Source organism: Gobio gobio (genome assembly GCF_949357685.1).
Source record: "Gobio gobio genome assembly, chromosome: 1".
Taxonomy (NCBI): Eukaryota; Metazoa; Chordata; class Actinopteri; order Cypriniformes; family Gobionidae; genus Gobio; species Gobio gobio.
This window is the reverse complement of record NC_137097.1, coordinates 41,865,517-41,879,624: the sequence shown is the minus strand read 5'-3', so window position 1 is coordinate 41,879,624 and position 14,108 is coordinate 41,865,517. Positions and strand designations below refer to the sequence as shown.

General features: G+C 35.8%; 1 protein-coding gene across 2 annotated transcripts; it reads left to right on the top strand.

Annotated features, from left to right (window-relative positions):
- The first annotated feature begins 3,359 nt into the window (after positions 1–3,359).
- Positions 3,360–12,642, top strand: LOC307134320 (uncharacterized protein). Of its 2 annotated transcripts, none has more exons than XM_079829959.1 (16): positions 3,360–3,477; positions 3,686–3,859; positions 5,780–5,960; positions 6,140–6,334; positions 6,436–6,552; positions 6,635–6,768; positions 7,918–7,974; positions 8,057–8,105; positions 8,190–8,402; positions 8,490–8,629; positions 8,717–8,785; positions 11,249–11,376; positions 11,481–11,586; positions 11,716–11,790; positions 11,938–12,081; positions 12,427–12,642. In XM_079829959.1, exons 2-16 carry the CDS (start codon positions 3,698–3,700, stop codon positions 12,505–12,507), a joined length of 1,851 nt encoding a protein of 616 aa, XP_079686085.1. In that variant the 5' UTR covers positions 3,360–3,477; positions 3,686–3,697; the 3' UTR covers positions 12,508–12,642. The 2 variants fall into 2 exon arrangements, with proteins under 2 accessions (XP_079686085.1, XP_079686084.1); XM_079829958.1 differs by having other exon boundaries at positions 8,184–8,402.
- Positions 12,643–14,108: the final 1,466 nt, after the last annotated feature.

Sequence of the window (14,108 nt, the reverse complement as noted above, 5' to 3'; positions counted from 1 at the left end):
GGAGAACAAAGGAGTCCTTCCACCCTCATTTGGTAGTCTTGCAATTCTACAAAAGGGAAAATGCTCTTACAAATGTATACATACAGAAACAATAGTAATGGACATCACATTCATATGTAAAATGTATTGTAAATCTTTTTCTTTTTTCCCCCACTCCCCTTTCTATTGACAAACTGTTGTATCAAATGTATACAGTAAACTTTCAGTGGCACAAATTAGAAAAACAATACATTTACCTGTTCTCTTCTCTGAATGTCCTGATTATGGTGGCCACAGAGAATCTGGACAAATTGGGTTGTACTCTTTGTCCTGCTTCCCTCATTGTCATTCCATGAACAAGAACATGGTCTATCACAATTGCCGAATTTGATCTGAAATTACTATTCTTGCTCTTCATTGTCTTTGTACTCTTCCTCCTCGTCCACCACCTCTTACATTAACTCTTCCTCCTCTTCCTCTCACATTGTTTCCATCCATTGTGGTATCAACACTCAACGTACCTGGGCCACCTGTGTGCTCTGAACTGGCTTATATTGTAGACAACTGATCTGAACACATCTTTAGAAACAAGTGTGAACAATTTGGACTTGTTGTGTGTAAACGATGATCGCTGTGTTGTAGTTGTGTTTAACTTTTGCCACATGTATGTACCATTTTGCAACCCAGCAGTGCATAATGTGTTTTAGTGAGTAAGAATGTGTTTAGAGTTTTGCAAAAAGAGTGGATGAGATTTGCAAACAGTGTCTTAACTACCTGAACTTGTTTAAGGTTTTGCCTACAAAGTGACTGATTTGACAAATGGGTCAAGGCCAGGGCTGGACTGGTAATCTGGCACACCGGGCATTTTCCCGGTGGGCCGACGCACTTTGGGGCCGATACAAGGTTATTTATTTATTTTTATTTTTATTTTTTTGCCACGGACTGGCCCATCATGCAGGGACAGCGGCCCATTGGTTTGTCTTCTGATGACAGGCCAAAGCGAGAGAGACCTTCCCTCCTCCATAGCCTGTGTCCATATTAGGCGCTGTTTAAACATTTGGGCGCATGAAACTGCACAAGGCGAATATCCGCGCAACAGCGCTGCCGCCGACGAACGTGCGCTGCGTTTCTGCTGCTCTATGAAGTGATGAACCGGCACTTTGACTCCGAATGTTGTTTTATACAATCGTGTGATATGGGAACATTAAAGGTTCTGTGGTGAATCAGCTGAAAACAGCCGCGACCATGTAAATACATCACGAGGTAAATTGGAAAACAGCAATACACACAACTACAAACTTGTCATTCTAGCACAACCAAATTCAATAGTTTATTATTATTAATTTATTTATTTTCGAAACCATATACCTATGGCAATGAGAAGCATGATTTTACCTGTGACTACCATGCCCATACAGTTAAATGAAACTGACCTACAGTTAAACTCAGTTAAAATGTCATTACACTCTAAAAAAAAAAAGGTTCTATATAGCACCAAAAATGGTTCTTGGCTCGTAATGATAGGGAAACCTTTTTTAGTGCTATAGCACCAATTTTGGTGTTTCAGTGGTTCTTCAGCGGTTCTTCAGCGGTTCTTCACAACCACTGAAGCACCAAAATTGGTGCTATAGCACTAAAAAAGGTTCCCCTATCATTACGAGCCAAGAACCATTTTTTTTTTTTTTAGAGTGTAGAGTAATTAAATTATAATTCAACAAAACAGCTTTAAAGCCTGGATCACATGCATTAAAGGGATAGTTCACCCAAAAATGAAAATTCTGTCATCATTTACTCACCCTCAAATTGTTCCAAACCTGTATGAGTTTCTTTGTTCTGCTGAACACAAAAGATGATATTCAGAAGAACATTTGTAACCAAGCAGAGAGAGCAACTATCAACAAAATACTATGGTAGTCAAAAGTTGCTTTCTCTGCTTGGTTACAAATATTCTTCTAAATATCTTCTTTTATGTTTCACGGAAGAGAGAAATTCATACAGGTTTGGAACGACATGAGAGTGAGTAAATGATGACAGATTTTAAAAGCAGTAAATTCACTTTAATGTATCCTAGCTCAAAATCAGTGGTTTACTGTCAAGTGCATTTCTGTGTGACAAAAGTGCAATGTTTGTTATCTGCATTTGCAGTAAATTCGATAATATCCATCATTAGTTGTCCCTGTCCTATAGATTTATTTATTTACTCCAATTTAAGGCCCTAACCCCAGTTAAAACATTCAAGAGGAACTCATGGGCCGGATGGGCTGGGTTTGCCAGGGCCGAATTTTAGCCCCAGTCCAGCCCTGGTCAAGGCCACTGAGCATTGGGTTCAGAGAATGGGGTTTAGGGTTTTAGCAATGGTGAAATACTGTAATCCATTTGTTTGAGTTGTCTCAACTTTTTTCATATATATATATTTTTTTCCTTTACTTACGTTTTTATACTTAATTTGAACAATATCTCACTCATTTTTCGCAACATTTCCATTCTGGATTTCTGGATAATTTGCGCCCTCTGGTGGACAAAAAACAAACAACTATCAACACGGACGCCTCAAAAACTAAAACTGTTAGGAATTTCAGTTAGATAATAATGTGAAAAAGTCACGGACCAACTTTATATTAGGTGGCCTTATCTACTATGTACAAACTTTTTAATTAATAATTTGATACAATGCACTTATTGTGTAGCCTACATAGGCTACATGTTTTTACATTGTAGCCTACTTATTTTTTTTTTAATTCCCTGCATGTAATTACATCTGTAATTAATTTCTGTAGTTACATTTGTAATTACACTGTGGACACTTCCCTTACACCTAACTTTACCCTTAAACTTACCCATACCAGCACACCTGTCCCTAACCCGTATCCCACCTCAATATCTGCAAAGGTGTTTTGCAATACAATATGAACACAATAAGTACATTGTACATATTTTTTTTATGTAAGTACATAGTAGTTAAGGCCACCTAATATAAAGTGGAGCCAAAGTCACAATTAGTGAGTTCTGCATGTACACGATAGATAATCCTCTAACATAATGTAAGGAATCACATAGCTATTAAGGCAGGATTCTGGCTCTTGTGTGCATTGCTCGGGCACCTCTCTATCTTTAATAGATAGGATTTTCTTAAAACGAGCAACTTCATAAGAAATCAAAATTAATAGCATTTGCATATATACTTAACTGTGATTATATGCAATATGAACCCTAATATACACGACGCGGTGTTGTTTTTGATCCGGTTTTTTTTTAAAGAAAGAAACAGGTTCTGTTCGAAAGATCCGATTAGCTGATCTGAGTCGGACGTCCATCCCTACGTACTGAACTTTGAACGCGTTAACAGGTTAACATTCGCTTTCCCTACATCACTTCCGCAATCCGCATATTTTGAGTTTTGACTGTCCAATCTAGGCGGGAGATTTAGAAGAAACTCTTTCTGTTTGTGACCTGCTCGTGTCAAGTACAGAAATATACAGCAAGCTCGGCCGTCGACAGGTACGCAATTACAAATATGCAAATGTTGGCTGCAACAAATCTGTATGACATTCCTGGCCTATTTAGTTGGAGAAGTGTGAGACATTGCTTCGGATTATGTATTTGATACAGAACTGTATAAAATACATACAGTAGGCTATAGAACTGTTGTATTGTGTTATTCTGCATGTTGTTAAAACGGTGCTAAAAACACTTTATGTCGCTCTAGATCTGTGAATTGATGGGAGTCAGCGACCAAATGGACCCGTTAGACTTCTTAACGAATGAAGATTTGCTGCGTTTTCTCCACCGCAAAAAGACGGAGATTTCCTGCATAGAACAACCGCACGCATTATTCACTCAGCTGCGCGACCACGCACTGATGACGGAGGAACTTTTTAAGGTAGGAACACGCCCACCCTACATACCCTCTTTCTCTAACTAACCCACCGTGAAATGATCTGTCTCATTAGGGCCCGAGCACCGATGGTGTGAGGACCCTATTGGATTTCGAAAGTTTTTTCTTCTTCTTCTTCTTCTTCTTCTTCTTCTTCTTCTTCTTCTTCTTCTTCTTCTTCTTCTTCTTCTTCTCTTCTTCTTCTTCTTCTTCTCCTTCTCCCAAATGAATCGCTTTTTTGGGGGCCTAAACACGCTCGAAAACTCACAAAACTTTCAAAACTCGTCCAAATTGGCGAAAATTTACGTCTGTTATGGTATTCAGAATTAGGCGTGGCAAAATGGCTCGACAGCGCCACCTAACGTAGTGCCCCTCCCGCTACGTTTCACGTACAGCTATGAAATTCGGTATACACATGTAACAGCCCAATACCTACAAAAAAGTCTCTACGTGCAAAATCTGAAAACCAACAGGAAGTCAGATATTTTTAATTCATGTTATTGCTGCTGCCATGAATTGTTGGACGTGGTACAATAATAGTAGGCCTACTACTGTTTCTGGACATTCAGCTATAGTAATACTATGGTTTAAAGGCATGTACAAAAGCAGTACCATGTTTTTGACCGATATGTAACATAAAATATCCTTGCAAAAAACGGTGACTGTATAAATTAGCATGGCAGCATACTGAGTCCACAAAAACAACAACAACAACAACAACAACAACAACAACAACAACAACAACAACAACAACAACAAAACGTTACTATATGGCACTCTTTTTTTATATACATTTATTCAGGGCATCAAAAAGACAGTAAAGATTGTTATGGATTCCACAAAAATAGCTATCTTCAACACTGATGATAATAGGAAATGTTTCTTGAGCACCAAATCATCATATTAGACTGATTTCTGAAGGATCATGTGACTCTGTAATAATGCTAAAGAATCAGCTTTACATCACAGAATATATTACATTTTAAAGTATATTCAAATAGAAAACAGTTATTTTAAATTGAAATATCTCACAACTTTACTGTTTTTACTGAATTTTTTTGTTCAAATAAATGCAGACCATAATATTTCTCTGACTTTCTATGACATTTTTTTATAATGAATTATAGCCCCAATTATAGTTATTTATAAATATAACTATTCTGTAAATATATTTATAAAGACTTAATAAGACCTACACTGCATTATAAGAACTATTTTATATTATTTTTTATAATTACTTATAAGTCATGCATTTGCTTTTTCAATGTACATAATCCATTATGTATCCATATCCATACACTGATTTATAAATAATCAAATATAAAATAGTTCCAGAGACATTTGTTTTCTGTACCAATGATCAATTATGTCTTTAATGGATAATGTTTTCACTAGAAGTCATGATGGTAGTTTTGATTTGTTAAAATCTTTATCTCCTCAGCCATATTCATGGTATTGCTTATAGCAGTGTGGATTTATTCTTTTAAAAATATTGTTGCAGTGTTTTGCTGGTATGTCTATATGGTATGGTCTGTCTATAACAGACAGAAATAAATGTATAACATTATAGTGATGCAGGTTGCATCTTCATAAATACATTCATGGAAGGTCTTAATTAGTCTTTATAAATATGTTTATAATAGTAATACTTCCTTAAATAAGTATAAATGGAGCTATAATTCATTATAAGCATGGTCTGACCCCAAACATTTGAACTTTCTGTAATATATATCAAATTGCCATGGTATTATCGTCTGTTACCATCACTTCACAATAGTACATCCACTGTCATTTTTTTAAAAAGCTTTTGTGTAAAAGCACAATGCAGATTTGTTTCATTATTGTGTATATATGTTATTGTAACCACAATTACGTCTGACTTTACTTCTATTTTCCCTGTCTTTCTCTCTCTGTTTTTGTCTGTAGAAAGTGAAAGCGATGCGCTCCCGTGAGCAGAAGCAGACGCAGAAACGCATCTATGAGGTTCTGGATCGGCTGGAGAAAGAGAAATCTCAGTGCATGCATCAGTTCTGGCGCTGTGTGTTTGAAGATCATATCCTGCAGCTGTACCCGACGCTACGCCTGCTCAGAAACAGCCTGATGGACGGTCAGTGCTTTTCACTTTTATCAGCGTATATAGAGCTTAGACCTCCTAGAGGCTGCATGCTGCATTAATTACGCTATCATAGCTATTATAGATCAAGAATGTGTTCATGTTCATGTTCATGTTTACAACAGCCTTTTTTATGGTTTCAGTTTCAGTTCTAGTATCTTTTTTATTCTCAGGCAGCTTCAAATTCTATGAGATGGTTGAGGATGTTGAGACAGAGGAAAGTGAAGGAAAGGAGGATAAAGGAAAGGAGAAGAAAAATACTAAAAAGAGAAATAAAGGTGACAGCAGTAGTGAGAATAGTGATGATCCTGGTCCGTCCACTGCTTCCACACCCACTAGGAAGAAACCAGCCAAGAAGCCCTACTTCTGTGAGTCCCTGAACTACTGCAGGTCCAAGTTATAACTCTGTTCGCTGGTGCTTGGTGTCTTATGTCTGTATGATCTGAGTTTCCTTCTCTCCCTTTCTCAGCACCTGTGAAGAAAGGAGACAAAGCTGAGATTTGGAAGTTTCCTTTATATAAAAAAACGCTGCCTGTAAACTGTGGGGATAAAAAGGGCACTCTCCATCGGGACAAACTGCCTAAAGGTTCTTTAAGTAAATTTATTACAGTATGTATTTATTATACTTTTTTATGGGTCTGAATGCATGCTATCTTTCTCTCCTGTAGGGGAGAAGTGCATTTTGTCCGAGGGACGCTGGTTCACCCCATCTGCTTTTGAGAAGTTTGCAGGGAAGGAAAAATGCAAAAACTGGAAAGTCAGCATCCGCTGCAGAAACACAACGCTTAAGAAACTCATTGAGGTAAATAATGCAGGCATTATAGTAACAGTTACAGATAGGGATCTATATACTTGTCCTGGGTGGTTTTGCTGGAAACACATCGTCCGCCGCAGAAATACTTTTTAGTTATATATTTTTAACTTGACTCTTACTGTTTTGATAAATAAATAGTCTATGTAATATTGAGCTGTAGATTAGGCCTGTAGTAAAATATTCACTCATTTGTAGTCAATTGTAATTTAAAACTAAATTAAAATTAGCTAGAAATAAAAATGTGTTATATTTTTAAACCATTAACATTGTCAATAGTGCATTCGTTTACATTTATATCTATTCGTTTATCATACGCTTCGTAATACGATAAAAGTTGTTGTATGGAAAACCTGTGTGCGTTAATAGGCCGAAATATTTAAACCAATAAATAATATCAAAATGATAATGGTAGTTTTTCTACCTTTATTAGAATTTTTATTTTACATTTTCATATATAGCATTTATATAATTTAAGATATAAATAATTATTGGTTGTTATATTTATTAGCTAATATTTTTATGTTTATTAGCTCAGTTTTTCTGCTTGCAAATTCCGGCATGTAAATAGCGAATCCTCCATGGTGCGAGCGCAACTGGCTTTTAAAGGAAATGGGAGATGACACTCTGATTGGTTTGTTGCACGTTATGCCCCAAAACATACCCATGACTCTTTAAGAGAATAGGGACAAGCCTTTTAGACCATACACCGGGCGCGCCACTCATTTTTCCAGTTGTTAAACTAGCGAAAGTGGATTCGGATTCTTGTGCCGTGCGCTTTAGACCATGCGCTTAGATCGTTAAAATATGGTTAAAAACACTGAACAGTTGTGATATATGACATGCGTTCGCTGATTGCATCCATCATCCATCCATGCTTCAGCGACTATTTGATCACATTGATCTTTGGTTTTAGAAGTTAGGCCATAAAGACTTTCCCAGTCACAAGGCTCAAGTCCAAGTCAAGTCTAAGTATTTTTTTAATTATGTCAAGTCGAGTCGCAGGTCATCAAATTTAGGACTCGAGTTCAAGTCATGGAAGTTTAAAACATATGAGGTAACTATGTAGCTACATTAAATACAGCAGACCCCTCAGATACATATGTGATCTGACATCACTTCCCTTTCTCATTCTTTCAGGAGGAGCATCTTCAGTCTTTACCGATGAAGAGGGAAAAGAGGAAATGTGTCCCAAAAGTACTCTACCTGTACAATGTCAGGTTTTGTTTTTCCTGTTTTTCCTTTGAAATTCATTAAGTGACTATGTTCCGTCCTGTAGAGCTTGAAAGAGGTGTTTCCTGTCAGCCCATCCGAGAGCTCCAGCACAGGTGAGCAGCGATCATCCACGCTCATTCACACGCTTGCTGCTGTCTGTCTGAATGCAGCGATGTGCTTTATTCCTCAAGACTCAGAAACCAGAGTTGCTTCGGATGAGGAAAGCGATGAAGAAGATTTCCAGGAACAGAGAGGGGGAGGAGGAACAGTGGTTAGAGGGAGGGTTGAGGAGGAGGAGGAGGAGGAGGAAGAAGGAGAGATGACAGATCTGTCAGTTTTCCAGGCTCCCTCTTTACCAGTCACCTGTGTCTCACTTACTGGGACTCTATACAAATGCAGGTTTGCATCAGGTACGTTACAGCAGTCCCAGTATGCAGTTTGTATTGTCTGTATCAAAGGTTTGAGTGGGAAGTGTTTATGTTAACTTTATGTTGCAGGGATTCGTGGGAAGTGTATCCGAACTGAGGAAAGCTGGTTCACTCCGGAGACATTTGTGAAGCAGGAACCAACTCTCAGTGATGGACACTGGAAAAAAGATATACTGTGCCATGGAAAAACTCTCAACTTTTTACTCAAGGTATCAAACTGGATAGAACATAGAATGATACAAAAATTTTATGATCATTTATTTATGTATTTGTTTATGTATTATTGTCATTTTTAGAAAAAGATCCTGCACATCCATTCTCTTCTGTGTGAATGTTTGAAATGCAGTGTTCAACAAGAAGACCTAGTAAGAAACATCTCCAGCTGACTTGTCTGTCATTCATAATCAGTCATCATAAAAATAATTAATGACATTCACTTTAATTCTTAATAGCATGTTAAATGTGTACATTAAAGGGTTAGTTCACCCAAAAATGAAAATAAGCCCATGATTTACTCACCCTCAAATCATCCTAGGTGTATATGACCTTTCAGACAAATACAGTTATATTAAGTTATATAAAAAAATGTCCTGGCTCTTCCAAGCTTTATAATGGCAGTGAATGGCTGTTTTTGTTCGAAGGCCATAAAAATGCATGTATCCATCATAAAAGTAATCCACATGGCTCTGGGCGGTTAATAAAGGCCTTCCGAAGTGAAGCGACGTCATACGCTGGAACGCCAGTCTCTCGTGAACGCGCGCGTACGACAGCGGAATTTAGAGATTACAGTTTGTAAAGTTTTAAATATGTATATTTTCCTTACACAAACGCATCGTTTTGCTTCAGAAGGCCTTTATTAACCCCCCGGAGCCGTGTGGAGCAGTTATATGATGAATGGATGCACTTTTATGGACTTTGAACAGAAACAGCCATTCACTGCCATTATACATTTTTTAATATAACTCAGATTTTATTAGTCTGAAAGAATAATGTCATATACACCTAGGATGACTTGAGGGTGAGTAAATCATGGGATAATTTTCATTTTTGGGTGAACTAGGGGTGTGCGGGGCACAACCTAACGCGGGGTTAATTGTAACACGCATGTTTTAACCCTTTCCACATATGACAGAATGACAAAACTTGACAAAACTTGACAAAAGTGTATTTACTATTTGCCATATCAACATTATTTAGAGAAAAAATAGCGGCAAAATTAAAAAATCTCTGGAAGATATTACTGAACATGTATTTAAATTTTTCAACTAAACATCGAAATACATCTAAATAATAAACTAAATTAACCATTTAAACTAAATTACTGATCAAATTATTGATCTAAAGCCCACACTGTCACTGTATGATACTTGAAATTTTTCCAGAATGGCTATACAGCTGAATAAAATTATGCTGCATTATTTTCCTGTTTAACACTGTAAAGCTGCTTTGAAACAATCTACTTTGTTAAAAGCGCTATATAAATAAATAAAGTTAAAGTTAAAGTTAACCATAGCAAAAGTAAATTTCTTACTTTTTTTTCTAGTTTAGTTTTCATCTCTGTTTTTTGTGTTTATTTAAAATAAGACAAATCCGATATTATATTAATCTTATATCTGTTATTTAACAGTTGAGATGATCTTTAATGCTGATCTTACCAGCAGAAGACACGAGCCGCGGTTTAAATCCCAGTTGCGCAGATGGGGTGTGTTGTAACACTGCGTTACAATGAGCCCCAATTAGAAATATGCCATTATATTCTATACTTTTATGAATTCTTTTGAAAAACCATGTGAAAAGGGTGAATAATGACTGAGAGTTAATGTTCAGAAATGATTCATTATTATTATGTTTTGAACTATGCTGTATAGCTGAATTTAGCGATGTGTTTGTAGTCAAACTCAAAAATGCTTATATTTTTAATGATTAAAAAATGCCATTATTTTATTTTAAAAAGTTAATAATTGTTTTTTGTTGACAAAGTATTTTAGTTTGTGTTGTATATTTTTTTGATTATATCAGGTAACATTTTAAGCTGTTATTTGGTCATGTTACATTGTGCCACACCACATGTTACAATGAACCCCACCTATGGGGCATGTTGTCACATTTCACTTCCATTCTTTCGGGGTAAATCAAGAAAAAAGTAAACACTGTATTAATGAAACAAAACCACATAATTGTACTAGACATGTGTGAAATTAATGTGGGAAACAATAAATACTCTGAACCCCAAGTGGATTTACACAAACTGAGAAAGTCAAAAAGCGTTAGGTTGTGCCCCGCTCTCCCCTATACCTTTAATCACATAATGCATTACTGGGGAAAGATTGTAATTAAAATCACTTTCATAAACTAAAGATGTGAATTTCATGAAAAGTCAAAATATTTTATTTTATGAATTTTCTGTTTAAAGAAAATTACACCTATTTTTAGTACCCTTGCTTACCGTTTTGCATTGTGATGTTGGTTTTATGACAAAAAACAAGTTATTCTTGTTACTGTAAAACTGATTAAAAAAAACATACGCTTTGCTGATTAAAAAACGTTCATGCAATAGAAAAAAACTGTATTACAGTATGAGAATCTCAAACATTACAGAAACCTCCATGACACATTACAAAAAGTATTTCCAGAAGCATTAGAGAATTGTCATAAAATTTTAAAAAAATCAAACAAACAAAAAAACATTATCTTAGTCTTCTTTTTTTATTTTTCCCTTTCACTTTTGGGATAAAATATGAGACATCAGCAAATTGCACTTGAGCAAAATGCCTTTGAGCTTATTTCTGTGATAATGATAACATGTTGTCGTGTTGTCCTGTGACTAGATGGCACAGAACAATGACGATGTGTGTTACGTGTGTGACTCTGAGGGAGATCTCGTGTGTTGTGACGAATGTCCACGAGCTTTTCATTCGCACTGTCACCTTCCAGCTGTAGATGGAGACTCACCTGGGTGAGAGAGAGAAAGACTGTTTATATACAAATAAAATAATTAAATCAGCAGGTATGTGTGTTATACATTCATCCTTCTGTATATATGTGTGTGTGTACTTGTAGGGAATGGATTTGTACCTTTTGCGTTTTAAGAACCAGTCAGCAATGGTACTCCAGTAGCATGACTGAACAAGAAGCTTTCAATGCCCAAGTGTCGCAATACATATTGGTAACAAACACACAAACTCGACACCTCAATATAAAAGATAACCACAAACATTTAAGCTACCTACATAGGCTGCTCACAGAACAATTATTTATGGGCCTAATTTTGTGTGTGTGTATTGTTTGTCTTTAGCACTGCCACTATCTCCTGTTATGTGCATACAATGAGGACATCCAGAAGTTGTTTGTCAAGGATCCACGCCAAACAGTAAGAGGATCTCCTTATTTCAACCTGCGCTCTTTTACAAACACATCAAAATTATTACAAATAGAATAATATGGAATTCAGGTTGGTGAAATTTACATTTAAAATAATGAAAAATATTAACCAGAATTTTATTTTTTTTGCTTCCAGGTGCCCAGATACTCTCAGTTCATATCTCAGCCAATGTGGCTAGACAAAATAAAGCTGAAGTTGGAAAGTGACGAGTATCAGACAGTTGAAGCATTCGTCTCGGACTTTCAGCTCATTTTCAGCAATTGCAGAACATTCAATAGAGTAAGATTCACTGAAACACACAGGACATAATTAATAAAGCACCAAAAAAAAAAAAATAGATCAAACTATAAAGTCCAATTCTGAGTGACTTTTCTCAGAATTGCGACTTTATATTTTCATATCGCAATTCTGACTCAATTGTGAGAAAAAAGTCAGAATTGTGAGATTAAAAGTCCCAATTATATTTTAAATAGTTGTATTCCGTGGCGTAAACAAGCTTCCAAAAATACTGGACATTATTGATGACTTTTGTTTGATTAACATGATATTGGGATGTTTGACATGACGAGAGGACGCTTGTTTTTTGGTTTGTTTTGACATTTGTTTTGTTTTTGTTCTCTAAAGGACAATGAGTTTGGGCAAATGGGTGCCAGGCTGAAGGAAATGTTTAAGAAGGAGTTCCAGAAAATCTTCACTATCCAATAACAGCTTTCCCCCCCAAAGATACAAAGGAGGTCCATGTAGCATTGAATATGCATTAGATTTCATTATAATGTATATAAGATATATAATATTATATTATTATATAATCTTTCATATTTTCTTATCCCACGGCCCTACATGGGACAATCAGTTTGGAGAATGGAATATTTTGCATATGACATTGCTGCTGTGCAATACCGCACATCTTTTTTTTTCCTATAATGCCATCTTTCCCTTTCCAGCAAGGTATTATGTAGTTCTTAGCATGGGTTACGGGTGGCAATTTGATTATGTCAGCTTTTTCTCTTCCTCCTTATACAGACCTTATTTACTGTCATGTGCCTTAGGTGAAGTGTGCCAATTCTGTTACTGCAAAAATAATGATCAGGTTTACAATTAAGTCAAATATTTTTTATACATTTCAGCATTATGTGTAATTTTAACAATTTGTTTATCTAAATAAACTAATATCTTTATGTAAAAAGTTGGAGAATATGTTTTATGTTTAGAAAGTCTTACTATAAATTAGTTATTGTAAAAACATATCGGTAACACTTTATTTTAGTGCCCAATACTCGCTGTTAACTAGTTGATTAATATCATGCATATTACTAGTACATTGGCTGTTTATTAGTACTTATAAAGCATATATTAATGCCTTATTCTGCATGACCTTATTCTAAGTTAATCCTACCCAATACCTAAACTTAAACGCTACAAAAACAGCCTTACTAACTATTAATAAGCAGTAAATTAGGAGTTAGTTAGTTAGCAAAAGTCGTAGTTAATAGTGAATGTGTTCCTGTAACTTCCAGAGAAAGCAGGCTGAGGCATGGATCTAAGTGCAGGGGTTTAATAAAGAAACAATAATACAAATGAAAGGAAACATGGAGAACAAGAAGCAAAAGCTAACAGAAAACAGGGACCATCACATTCAATCACTGAGAGCTAGCAAATGAAACACGAGGGCTATAAATACACAGGGGCAAACAAGCTTAACAACAGTAACGAGGAAACAAGATACACCTGGGGAGACTAATAAACATGAAAAACTACAAAGAACTACAAAATAAAGCACAGGAAACACTTCTACGTAAAAGTCCAAGGACAGACACAGAGCATATGTGACAGTTCCCCATACTAAAGTGTTACCAACATATCTTGTCATGACTTGTTGATCATATCAATAACTTGCAATTTTACAGTGTAGGGTAAGATTCAGTGAAAAACAGAACATAATTAATAAAAAATTAATAATAATAAAAATAAAAAAAAAATAACAAAACTGATCAAACGCTGTCCACAGATTACTGATGACAGACATGGTCCGGTGAATAAACTCATCAAAATGTTATGTATAGGTTTCGCTAGATCCTTCACTAGACCCTGATGGCTAAAAAAAATGTCTGGTGAGGTAGAAAATAGGCTTTTCTATTCATTGAACATTACATTTACATTACATAAATTCAGTGCTGGTAGTAACTGACTACATGCAATCTGGATTATGTAATCAGATTACAAAAATGTAGTACTTGTAATTAGATTATATTACTTTTTAAAATGCTCAGATTACAGTTACTTTTTATGGATTGCATGATCACGTG

Coding starts and splice junctions, on each gene's coding strand:
- LOC307134320 (XM_079829958.1), top strand. CDS start 3,698: ATGGGAGTCAGCGACCAAATGGACCCGTTAGACTTCTTAACGAATGAA. Junction 11,791..11,937: donor TCAAGGATCCACGCCAAACA/GTAAGAGGATCT, acceptor TTTTGCTTCCAG/GTGCCCAGATACTCTCAGTT. Junction 12,082..12,426: donor ATTGCAGAACATTCAATAGA/GTAAGATTCACT, acceptor TGTTCTCTAAAG/GACAATGAGTTTGGGCAAAT.